At 51.8% G+C, this 12,733-nt stretch overlaps 1 protein-coding gene across 1 annotated transcript in view; it reads right to left on the bottom strand.

Moving 5' to 3' along the window:
• CNKSR3 (CNKSR family member 3) overlaps window positions 1-12,733 on the bottom strand; it is a 187,065-nt gene that overhangs the window by 21,911 nt on the left and 152,421 nt on the right. The window contains exons 6-7 of the mRNA XM_075339683.1: window positions 10,254-10,373; window positions 263-322 (exon numbers count right to left, since the gene is read on the bottom strand). Coding sequence (XP_075195798.1) covers window positions 263-322; window positions 10,254-10,373 — 180 coding nt within the window. The remainder of the gene's footprint in view (window positions 1-262; window positions 323-10,253; window positions 10,374-12,733) is intronic.

Here is a 12,733-nt window from a genome sequence, read left to right as displayed (position 1 = left end):
TGTTCAGTGAGGATACGAGATCAATTACATATGTTTGGGAGAACTGGAAAAATGTTCATAACCCCACATATGTTAATGGTTTACTATGCATCATAAATATTGTGTAATGTTTTTTATTTCACTGCTATCGTTCAACATTTGCAAACATATCTATACGTAAGGTAATGTTAACTGACTGCAAATCATCTGTGATAAGTGTCAGAGCAGCAGAGATTATTATACTGTGGTAAATGAGGAGACGGCTCCAGCAGCCTTCACTTACGTTCTCTGTAGTTCCTGTAATGACATGGAGCCCGTCATACGTGGACTTGATGTACATTCCCTAGGGAGAGGAAAATAGCGAGTGGTCACATGCTTCCTGGTGAAAACACAAACACATTAGATCATGGGGCAGAATAGGCACTCATGGCCATGGTGATGGGAACGTCTCAGTGAAGGATTCTGGGTTGTAAAGTTCAGCATCTGGGCTTCATTTTAAAAGAATGCAAGTGATCTTTTGTATATTAATATTTCATTTAAAAAGCAGTCTTGTGTAACACTTAACTACACAATACTAAACACAAGAAGGGAATTTTGTTTACTTACCGTAAATTCCTTTTCTTCTAGCTCCTATTGGGAGACCCAGACAATTGGGGTGTATAGCTTCTGCCTCCGGAGGCCACACAAAGTATTACACTTTAAAAAGTGTAACCCCTCCCCTCTGCCTATACACCCTCCCGTGCATCACGGGCCCATCAGTTTTGGTGCCAAAGCAGGAAGGAGGATACTTATAAATTGGTCTAAGGTAAATTCAATCCGAAAAATGTTCGGAGAACTGAAACCATGAACCAAAAGAACAATTCAACATGAACAAGATGTGTACACAAAAGAACAAACAGCCCGAAGGGAACAGGGGCAGGTGCTGGGTCTCCCAATAGGAGCTAGAAGAAAAGGAATTTACGGTAAGTAAACAAAATTCCCTTCTTCTTTGTCGCTCCATTGGGAGACCCAGACAATTGGGACGTCCAAAAGCAGTCCCTGGGTGGGTAAAAGAATACCTCGATAAAAAGAGCCGAAACAACGGCCCCCTCTTACAGGTGGGCAACCGCCGCCTGAAGGACTCGCCTACCTAGGCTGGCATCTGCCGAAGCATAGGCATGCACCTGATAGTGTTTTGTGAAAGTGTGCAGACTCGACCAGGTAGCCGCCTGACACACCTGCTGAGCCGTAGCCTGGTGCCGCAATGCCCAGGACGCACCCACGGCTCTGGTAGAATGGGCTTTCAGCCCTGAAGGAATCGGAAGCCCAGAAGAACGGTAGGCTTCAAAAATCGGTTCCTTGATCCACCGAGCCAAGGTTGACTTGGAAGCCTGCGACCCCTTACGCTGGCCAGCGACAAGGACAAAGAGCGCATCAGAGCGGCGCAGTGGCGCCGTGCGAGACACGTAGATCCGGAGTGCTCTTACTAGATCTAACAAATGCAAATCCTTTTCACATTGGTGAATTGGATGAGGGCAAAATGAAGGTAAGGAGATATCCTGATTGAGATGAAAAGTGGACACCACCTTAGGGAGAAAGTCCGGGACCGGACGCAGAACCACCTTATCCTGGTGAAATACCAGGAAAGGGCCTTTGCATGACAGCGCTGCAAGCTCTGACACTCTATGGAGTGAAGTAACCGCCACTAGAAATGCCACCTTCTGCGAAAGACGTGATAGAGAGACATCCCGCAGCGGCTCAAAAGGAGGTTTTTGAAGAGCCCGTAGAACCATGTTGAGATCCCAGGGTTCCAGCGGACGCTTGTAAGGTGGGACTATGTGGCAAACTCCCTGCAGGAACGTGCGGACCTGCGGAAGCCTGGCTAGACGCTTTTGAAAAAACACGGAAAGCGCCGAGACTTGACCTTTGAGAGAGCCGAGAGACAAACCCTTGTCCAATCCCGATTGAAGGAAGGAAAGAAACCTGGGTAAGGCAAACGGCCAGGGGATAAACCCCCTCTCAGAGCACCAGGCTAAGAAGATCCTCCAAGTTCTGTGATAGATCTTGGCTGACGTTGGTTTCCTGGCCTGTCTCATAGTGCCAATGACATCTTGAGACAACCCTGAGGACGCTAAGAGCCAGGACTCAATGGCCACACAGTCAGGTTGAGGGCCGCAGAATTCAGATGGAAAAATGGCCCTTGAGATAGCAAGTCTGGTCGGTCTGGGAGCGCCCACGGTTGCCCCACCGTGAGATGCCACAGATCCGGGTACCACGACCGCCTCGGCCAATCTGGAGCGACGAGGATGGCGCGGCGGCAGTCGGACCTGATCTTGCGCAACACTCTGGGCAGCATTGCCAGAGGAGGGAATACATAAGGCAGTTGAAACTGCGACCAATCCTGAACTAAGGCGTCCGCCGCCAGAGCTCTGTGGTCCTGAGACCGTGCCATGAATGCCGGGACCTTGTTGTTGTGCCGAGACGCCATGAGATCGACGTCCGGCGTTCCCCAGCGGCAACAGATCTCTTGAAACACGTCCGGGTGGAGAGACCATTCCCCCGCGTCCATGCCCTGGCGACTGAGGAAGTCTGCTTCCCAGTTTTCTACGCCCGGAATGTGAACCGCGGAGATGGTGGAGGCTGTGGCCTCCGCCCACAGCAGAATCCGCCGGACTTCTTGGAAGGCTTGACGACTGCGAGTACCGCCCTGGTGGTTGATGTACGCAACCGCCGTGGCGTTGTCCAACTGTATGCGGATCTGCCTGCCCTCGAGCCACCGATGGAACGCCTTGAGGGCTAGATACACTGCCCTTATCTCCAGAACATTGATCTGAAGGGAGGACTCTGTCGGAGTCCAGGTTCCCTGAGCCTTGTGGTGGAGAAAAACCGCTCCCCATCCTGACAGGCTCGCGTCCGTCGTGACCACAGCCCAGGATGGGGGCAGAAAGGATTTTCCTTTCGACAGAGAAGTGGGGAGAAGCCACCACTGAAGAGAGGTCTTGGCTTCCAGAGACAGAGAGACGTTCCTGTCTAAGGACGTCGGCCTCTTGTCCCATTTGCGGAGAATGTCCCATTGGAGTGGACGAAGATGAAATTGCGCAAATGGAACTGCCTCCATTGCTGCCACCATCTTCCCCAGGAAGTGCATGAGGCGCCTCAAGGGGTGCGACTGGGCCCGAAGAAGTGATTGCACCCCTGTCTGCAGCGACCGCTGTTTGTCCAGCGGCAGCTTGACCATCGCTGAGAGAGTATGAAACTCCATCCCGAGGTACGTCAGTGACTGGGTCGGAGACAATTTTGACTTTGGAAAATTGATGATCCACCCGAACCTCTGGAGAGTCTCCAGAGCAACGGTCAGACTGTGTTGACAAGCCACCCGTGAGGGTGCCTTGACTAGGAGATCGTCTAGGTAAGGGATCACCGAGTGGCCCTGAGAGTGTAGGATCGCTACGACGGATGCCATGACCTTGGTGAAGACCCGTGGGGCTGTCGCCAGGCCGAAAGGCAGTGCCACAAACTGAAGGTGTTCGTCCCCGATGGCGAAACGCAGGAAGCGTTGATGCTCTTGAGCGATCGGCACATGGAGATAGGCATCTTTGATGTCGATTGATGCTAGGAAGTCTCCTTGAGACATCGAAGCGATGACAGATCGGAGGGATTCCATGCGAAACCGCCTGGTTGTCACATGTCTGTTGAGCAATTTGAGGTCCAAAACGGGACGGAATGAGCCGTCCTTTTTTGGCACCACGAACAGATTGGAGTAAAAACCGCGACCGCGTTCCTGAAGGGGAACGGGGATCACCACTCCTTCTGTTTTCAGAGTGTCCACCGCCTGAAAAAGCGCAACGGTCCGCTCGGGGGGCGGAGATGTTCTGAAAAAACGAGTCGGAGGACGAGAGCTGAACTCTATCCTGTAACCGTGAGACAGAATGTCCCTCACCCATCGGTCTTGGACATGTGTCCACCAGGCGTCGCAAAAGCGGGAGAGCCTGCCACCGACCGAGGATGCGGTTTGGGGCGGCCGAAAGTCATGAGGAGGCCGCCTTGGAGACGGTGCCTCCGGCGGTCTTTGGAGGACGTGACTTAGACCGCCATGCAGAAGAGTTCCTCTGGCTCTTCTGTGGCCTGTTGGACGAGGAGGGTTGGGATCTGGCTGAGGGCCGAAAGGACCGAAACCTCGCTTGAACTTTCCGTTGCTGAGGTCTGTTTGGTTTGGGTTGGGGTAAGGACGAGTCCTTTCCCTTGGATTGCTTAATAATTTCATCCAATCGCTCGCCAAACAGTCAGTCGCCAGAAAAAGGCAAACCGGTCAAGAACTTTTTTGGAAGCAGAGTCTGCCTTTCATTCGCGTAGCCACATGGCCCTGCGGACTGCCACAGAATTGGCGGATGCTACCCCTGTACGGCTAGCCGAGTCCAGGACAGCATTCATGGCGTAGGATGCAAATACTGACGCCTGAGAAGTCAAAGATGTTACTTGTGGCGCAGCGGTACGGGTGACCGCATTAATCTCAGACAGACAAGCTGAGATAGCCTGGAGTGCCCACACAGCTGCAAAGGCTGGGGCAAAAGACGCGCCTATGGCTTCATAGATGGATTTCAGTAGGAGCTCTATCTGCCTGTCCGTGGCATCCTTGAGCGATGCACCGTCAGCCACTGCTACTACGGATCTAGCCGCCAGTCTAGAGACTGGAGGATCCACCTTGGGACACTGAGCCCAACCCTTAACCACGTCAGCGGGGAAGGGGTAACGTGTGTCATTAAGGCGTTTAGTAAAGCGCTTGTCCGGGAAAGCCCTATGCTTCTGGACAGCATCTCTAAAGTTAGAGTGATCGAAGAAAGCACTCCGGGTACGTTTAGGAAACCTAAACTGGTGTTTCTCCTGTTGTGAAGCCGAATCCTCTGTAGGCGGAGTTGGGGGAGACAGATCTAGCACCTGGTTGATGGACGCTATAAGGTCATTTACTATGGCGTCCCCTTCAGGTGTATCCAGATTGAGAGCAACGTCAGGGTCAGAGTCCTGAGCTGCGACCTCCGCCTCCTCCTCTAGAGAATCCTCAAGCTGAGACCCCGAACTGCGTGATGAAGTCGGGGAAGATTCTAAGCGAGCCCGCTTAGCTGGTCTGGGACTGCGGTCCGTGCCGGAGTCCTGCACGTAATAACTAGAGGCCACACCAGGAACACGCTTAGTCGCAGACCGAGAGGGGCCTGGGGGTGATCCCGCAGTGCCCGGGGCCTGTGTAAGGGCCGGTCTGGACTGCAAAACCTCTAGAAACTTAGCAGACCATTTATCCATAGACTGAGAATGAGAAAGCGACTCAGAGAGTTTGTCGGCTAAAACAGCAAACTCTGTCCCTGCCATCTGGACAGGGGGGGCCGGCGGTTCTACCTGGGCCGAGGGACCCCCTAGTGCCTCAGGCTCCGGCTGAGCGAGTGCCACAGGGGCCGAGCATTGCTCACAGTGAGGGTAGGTGGAACCTGCAGGTAACATAGCCGCACAAGAGGTACAGGTAGCAAAATAACCCTGTGCCTTGGCCCCCTTGCTCCTTGTGAACGATATGCTGTTGTCTCCCAGGAGCGTGATCACTGAGGGTATATAGCCACAAGTTAACAGTACAGCTGAACCGGAAAAAGTATACAAATATAATGTATCTATATACAGTTCAGCACCCTAGGGGGACCAGCACCGGTAACCGGTGTGGCTTACCAACTGCTCCAGCGGTGTGTGGCCACCAGATTCCCTGCCTCGGGTCTCCCAGAGCTGCAGCCAGAAGTCCTCCACCGGCAGGATGTGTTAAAACATGGCTGTCGGCGTTCACAGGGGAGGAGGGAGCCGTGGGCGTAACTTACAAAAGTGCGGGAATCTGGTGCCCCATAGGGATTAGTGAGGGGGGAGGAGGACAGCTATGTGTGCTCCAGCCCTCACTGTCGGCGTCAGACCGACCGTCCCGCCCTTGCCCCTGACTGGCAGGCCCGGGGGCGGGAGTTTAATGTACTAGGCCGCAAAAGCCGGGGACTAAAGTAAAAACCGCGGCCAGCAAGCAGGCACGGTCGGCGCGGTAGTCCCGGACAAAAAACAACACTGCAGGCGCTGCAGCGTCTGAGGCCCAGGTGCTCCATGCACCGTCCCAAAGGGGACACAGAGTACCTGTAGTTGCAGGGCCTTGTCCCTGACGATACTCAGTCTCCTGTCCGGCAGATACCACCAGGGGCTGCGGAGGGAGCCCGGTCCCAGTGCCTGGATGACCGGTTAGGATCCCACTTCACCCAGAGCCCCTAAGGGATGGGGAAGGAAAACGGCATGTGGCTCCTGCCTCCTGCCTTTGTACCCGCAATGGGTACCTCAACCTTAACAACAACGCCGACTCAGTGGGGTGAGAAGGGAGCATGCCGGGGGCCCTTAGGGGCCCTCTTTTCTTCCATCCGAAATAGTCAGCAGCTGCTGCTGACTAAAATGTGGAGCATTCTGTGCATGTGTGCCTCCTTCAACACAAAGCATGAAACTGATAGGCCCGTGATGCACGGGAGGGTGTATAGGCAGAGGGGAGGGGTTACACTTTTTAAAGTGTAATACTTTGTGTGGCCTCCGGAGGCAGAAGCTATACACCCCAATTGTCTGGGTCTCCCAATGGAGCGACAAAGAAATACCCAATTCACTGAAGAATGACCCAGTGTTTCTACAAAATTAGACAATAAGATCTTTGTATGTTTTCGCAAAGAGTGGACGCCACATGCAAGTAAAGATAGAGCTTCATGTGACCTTAAAGGGGTTGACCACTAGTCGGACAACCTCTTCTTAACCAATAACAGCTATACTGACCTACGGTGTGGCGCTGCTCTAGCAATGTCAGCACCTGCTCTTACGGGGCTTGTGTGACATTGCTATGCCTCCTGAGCCCTCCAGTCAATCAGCGGCCGCTTTCCCCTCAATTCCATCAGACGTGACTGACATTTCAGGGAAGCAGTCTCATCCAAAGGAAGTCACAGTAAAGCAGCCCCTGATTGGCTGCAGACCCTGATTGGCTGCAGAGCCCCAGCAGTCCAGGCGCCAACACCTCAGGAATGGTGACTGTAAAGGCTGTTATTATTTTACATGGTGGTGATTAGGAAAGGGGTTATCTGAGTAGTGGGCAACCCCTTTAAAACACATCAATAAAGGTTCAGTTTATCTTTTATCTATATATATATATATATTTGTAGGCTAGCTTTACAAGCCATGTCTTTTGGTGCATCCATATGAGTAGATAATCGGCAGACAACTGTTCTTTGGAGCACTCATTCCTGATGGTTTGCCCATGTAACAATGCCATCGATCTCCTGACAAATGGGCAGAACCAGCTGGTGATTGTTTAAGCCGTAAAAGCAAATCGTTGTTATCCGCAGAACACTGCCCAAAGTAACGGGGGATGTGCTGCCTACCACATGACATTGCATGGGAACAGAATGATCACACCTGTTTCCCCAAACAGAAGACAGTGTCTTATATACATTTTTGCTCCCATCTCTCTGTCCCCATCACACTTCATCTGCATGTGTAATTAGAGCAGTAACTGGGCCAGGTGGACTTGTATGCAGTGGGTTGGTGTGAATTAAGATGCACTGATGGACCAAAACTGACCCTTCTAAATGCACCATAAAGGCTTGCCTACATGAGTGAATAACACGCACGTGATATTTTATAGGATAGTAACAGGTCTAATTTTAAGCCATGGGGCAGTCCAGATCAGCATTTTCTTTCTCATGTCGGCATGAAAAAAAAACTGAAGCATACGAGTGGCTCCGCAAATCAGATGATGCACACGTGTTCAAGTCTATGGGTGCATGGAAGTCATCGGACTGCACTTGGATGTCATGTCTATGGACTCATAGAATGGAGAAGATGGAGAAATTTTGTTCTCCATCTTATCCTCATTTGTGATACAAATCTCTCCTTTCAGAGAATTGGATCACACTAAGCTGACACTCGGCTCACAGTCTGATCAGAGTGTGAGGCGAGTGTCATTAACATAATCGATCCGATTATCTAAGATTATCTTGCATGAGAGAGCATATGCTCATGTGACTGTAGCTTAATAAAAAGGGTTACTTCATAAGCTGTGATAAAAAATATGTACAATATTCCCAGTATATAAACATTCCCATGCCACTTGTGTGACAAGTCAAAATCACAAATCTCCCAGCATGATAACTGTGCTACATAGTTATTGATGGTCTTATCCCACGGGTCCTAATTGTGGGGACGAGCAGCTCTGGAAGAGACTCGCGGATTTGCAGGTCAGGACCCGCCACATCCAGGACGCAGCGGGTCCTAATTGTGGGCATGAGCAGCTGTGGAGGAGACTCGTGGCCTTGCAGGTCAGGAGCCGCCACATCCAGGACGCAGAGGGTCCTGATTGTGGGAACGAGCAGCTGTGGAGGAGACTCACGGCCCTGCAGGTCAGGACCCGCCACATCCAGGACGCAGCGGGTCCTGATTGTGGGCACGAGCAGCTGTGGAGGAGACTCACGGCCTTGCAGTTCAGGACCCTCCACATCCAGGACGCAGCGGGTCCTGATTGTGGGCACGAGCAGCTGTGGAGGAGAGTCGCAGCCCTGCAGGTCAGGACCCGCCACATCCAGGATGCAGCGGGTCCTAATTGTGGGCATGAGCAGCTGTGGAGGAGACTCGCGGCCTTGCAGGTCAGGACCCGCCACATCCAGGACGCAGCGGGTCCTGATTGTGGGCACGAGCAGCTGTGGAGGAGACTCGCAGCCCTGCAGGTCAGGACCCGCCACATCCAGGACGCAGCGGGTCCTGATTGTGGGCACGAGCAGCTGTGGAGGAGACTCGCAGCCTTGCAGGTCAGGACCCGCCACATCCAGGACGCAGCGGGTCCTGATTGTGGGCACGAGCAGCTGTGGAGGAGACTCACAGCCCTGCAGGTCAGGACTCACCACATCCAGGACGCAGCGGGTCCTGATTGTGGGTACGAGCAGCTGTGGAGGAGACTCGCGGCCCTGCAGGTCAGGACCCGCCACATCCAGGACGCAGCGGGTCCTGATTGTGGGCATGAGCAGCTGTGGAGGAGACTCACGGCCTTGCAGGTCAGGACCCGCCACATCCAGGACGCAGAGGGTCCTGATTGTGGGCACGAGCAGCTGTGAAGGAGACTCACGGCCTTGCAGGTCAGGACCCGCCACATCCAGGACTCGGCGGGTCCTGATTGTGGGCACGAGCAGCTGTGGAGGAGACTCACGGCCTTGCAGGTCAGGACCCGCCACATCCAGGACGCAGCGAGTCCTGATTGTGGGCACGAGCAGCTGTGGAGGAGACTCACGGCCTTGCAGGTCAGGACCCGCCACATCCAGGACGCAGCGGGTCCTGATTGTGGGCACGAGCAGCTGTGGAGGAGACTCACGGCCTTGCAGTTCAGGACCCTCCACATCCAGGACGCAGCGGGTCCTGATTGTGGGTACGAGCAGCTGTGGAGGAGAGTCGCAGCCCTGCAGGTCAGGACCCGCCACATCCAGGACGCAGCGGGTCCTGATTGTGGGCACGAGCAGCTGTGGAGGAGACTCGCGGCCTTGCAGGTCAGGACCCGCCACATCCAGGACGCAGCGGGTCCTGATTGTGGGCACGAGCAGCTGTGGAGGAGACTCACAGCCCTGCAGGTCAGGACTCACCACATCCAGGACGCAGCGGGTCCTGATTGTCGGTACGAGCAGCTGTGGAGGAGACTCACGGCCTTGCAGGTCAGGACCCGCCACATCCAGGACGCAGCGGGTCCTGATTGTGGGCACGAGCAGCTGTGGAGGAGACTCACGGCCCTGCAGGTCAGGACCCGCCACATCCAGGACGCAGCGGGTCCTGATTGTGGGCATGAGCAGCTGTGGAGGAGACTCACAGCCCTGCAGGTCAGGACTCACCACATCCAGGACGCAGCGGGTCCTGATTGTGGGTACGAGCAGCTGTGGAGGAGACTCGCGGCCCTGCAGGTCAGGACCCGCCACATCCAGGATGCAGCGGGTCCTGATTGTGGGCATGAGCAGCTGTGGAGGAGACTCGCAGCCCTGCAGGTCAGGACCCGCCACATCCAGGACGCAGCGGGTCCTGATTGTGGGCACGTACCCTAAGATTTATCCTTTCAGCAATGCTAAGGAATAAGCAGAAGTGGCAGGTTGGGCTTTGATTGCTATTGTAAATTGTTAATCAAATTGCTCATTAAGTAAAACTGAAACTGTACCATTATCTTTTCGGAGTATAACATTAGTAGTGTTTTCTAGACTTTTTTAAAGCAGACAAGGAATGCCACTTACCAACCCTTCTCCGGGTCTTATATTAGTTAGGACAACTTCCTCCAGACAGGCACTTTGACTTGTTAAGGGGTCTGTGGTAAATTTGTACGTTTTGTCACATATTCCATTCAGAACTTTAGACTACAAGAAAAAAGGTACATTATTTCAGATTTCTAGTATGTCATTATCTTCTTCACAGAGTCACTGCTTGTCTGGGCCATTGTCTTGGGATCAATGGCCCATGTAAATGTGCCTTACATTGTATCAGTTTGTGTCTTCAGCAGCACACTGCTGCACAGCTTTTCACTTCCATGTTGCTGGGGGGTAACACTCCTCCAGCAACAGTAGCTTTGTCTTTTTGGTGGCCTACACTTGCTGTCTGAATGTTTGCTCTGAAGTCAACACTATTATCACTATAAATACCTATTGAGATAACAGGCAGGTAACCAAGAACAGGGCTCAACTAAGCAATGAATAGGAGAAAAGCAATGAAAATTTAAGGGGCCGGGCAAAGGACTGATGATTTAGTAGGACTGATATCAGCAGCTCAACGAGCAGTTTACAGTGTGGAGGTGTTAAGTAGCTATCTGCTGTAAAGAAATCAATGGGTTCAGAGAGGTGGCTGGGATCTCAGGAGTTAACTCATGATCCTGAAATGTAACCACTGCACATACTGGGCTAGAATCTGGTGGCTGATATCCTTGGCAACAAGCGGTACACTATGTAAGATCCCTCTTCGATCACTATTTTATAATTTATTACTTTGTGAATGTATTGCTTTGCTAGACTTTTATTAGAACCTGTCTGAGATCTGAGAGTCATGAATGCAGCTGTGAATCGTCATACACTACTCATCAAAAGTTAGAAAAAGAGGCATGGTTTGCAGCAGTGGTATGTTCAGCAACTATAGACAGATGTATTAAAGTGAACTTGTCAGCAGGTTCATAGACTGCAATCTAATGTCATATATGTGAAACCTTGTAATGTTATCTCCATACTCAGGCTGTCACAACATTTTCTGGAAATCAGTAAGGAAATTTATACACAACTAAGACGCATGTGCAGGAGGCTTGGTGCGGAACATATAGCTCTCTGGCCTCTCTCCCTCTTTCCTCGCCCACCCGCGGCCTCTCGTCACTGGCTGACAGGTCATTCTTTTTGGTAACCAGCTCCTCGAACAATCGATGCTGAGGGCGGCACATGTACAGATTGATAGTCCTTCTCTCACAACATCATCAGAACCTTATTGCATATGTGCCGCCCCAAGGAATGACAGAGCTTGCTCAAGCGCATGGGCGAGGGAGCAGATCATAGAGAAGAATCACCAGTCAGTGGCGGGAGACTTGTCATGGGCGGGTAAAGTGGGAATGAGGTCGGAAACCTGTGAGTTTCATTTGCATGAAGATTTGTCAATGGATTTTTATAAAACGGAGACACAGACTTATAAAACAAAGGTAGGTACATAACCAACACTACATGGCCTTTAGGCCCGTTTCACACGTCAGTGAAAAACAGTGACATTTTTCACTGGCGTGTAAAACACGCACATGTCCCTGCGTGTGCCGTGATTCACGGCACACGTGGGTTGTCTAAGTGCAATCCGGGCTCCGTTCTCCGTGGCCCGTGATTGCACTTAGTAATCAACTCACCTGTGCGCGCTCCCGCTGTCCATGGTGCTGATTGCTCCCGTGGTGCAGCATCCGGCCGGCGGTGACCCCCGCAGCAGCTGCTTCTGGGTCGGCTGTGTCGCGCATAATGAATATGCGCGACAATAATGAGCCGGCTCAGAAGCAGCAGGGAGAACGGGCTGCAGAGGACATCGCTGGACGCCGGGTGAGTAAAAATGATTTTTATTTTAAAAGCACGTTTTTTTCTGGCACGTGTTTCACGGACCACACCACTGCGTGGTCCGTGGAACATCAGTGATGCCAGAAAAAAATGGACATGTCTCCGTGCGGCAATCACACACACGCGGGTACGCCGCATGGAGACACGTGCAGTGAAAAATCACTGACGTGTGAGCAGACCCATTCATTATAATGGGTCTGCGTATGTCAGTGATTCTGGTACGTTTTAAAAAAAGCACAAACGTCCCAGAATCACTGACGTGTGAAAGGGGCCTAACAGAGATAATGTTAGTTTGGGGTATAAAAAAATGCTGACATGTTACTAAAATTGGCAGAACCCATGAGACAGTGGATTGAATCAGTGTGTGGGGCCTCTCAATTCAGAAAATGGAGCAAATTTAGGCTATAAATCTGCACCGGCTCATAGCAGTCAGAGATTTCATTGTCTGACCTTAAGACATACCAAAATGCAACAAATTTATTAAGATCTGGTACAACTTACTCTAACAATATCTCATTTGTTTAGCGTACCATATGTAACACTAAATCAATAACTCTGTCCCAATGTGTTTATATTTTAGGATGTTTTCTTACACACCAGATATGAAAGGAAAAGATGAAATTATTAAACTAATATCATCACAGTCAATTAAA

The sequence above is a fragment of the Anomaloglossus baeobatrachus genome, chromosome 3, assembly GCF_048569485.1.
Source record: "Anomaloglossus baeobatrachus isolate aAnoBae1 chromosome 3, aAnoBae1.hap1, whole genome shotgun sequence".
In the NCBI taxonomy this organism is placed as follows: Eukaryota; Metazoa; Chordata; class Amphibia; order Anura; family Aromobatidae; genus Anomaloglossus; species Anomaloglossus baeobatrachus.
This window is presented reverse-complemented; position numbering and strand designations above follow the sequence as displayed.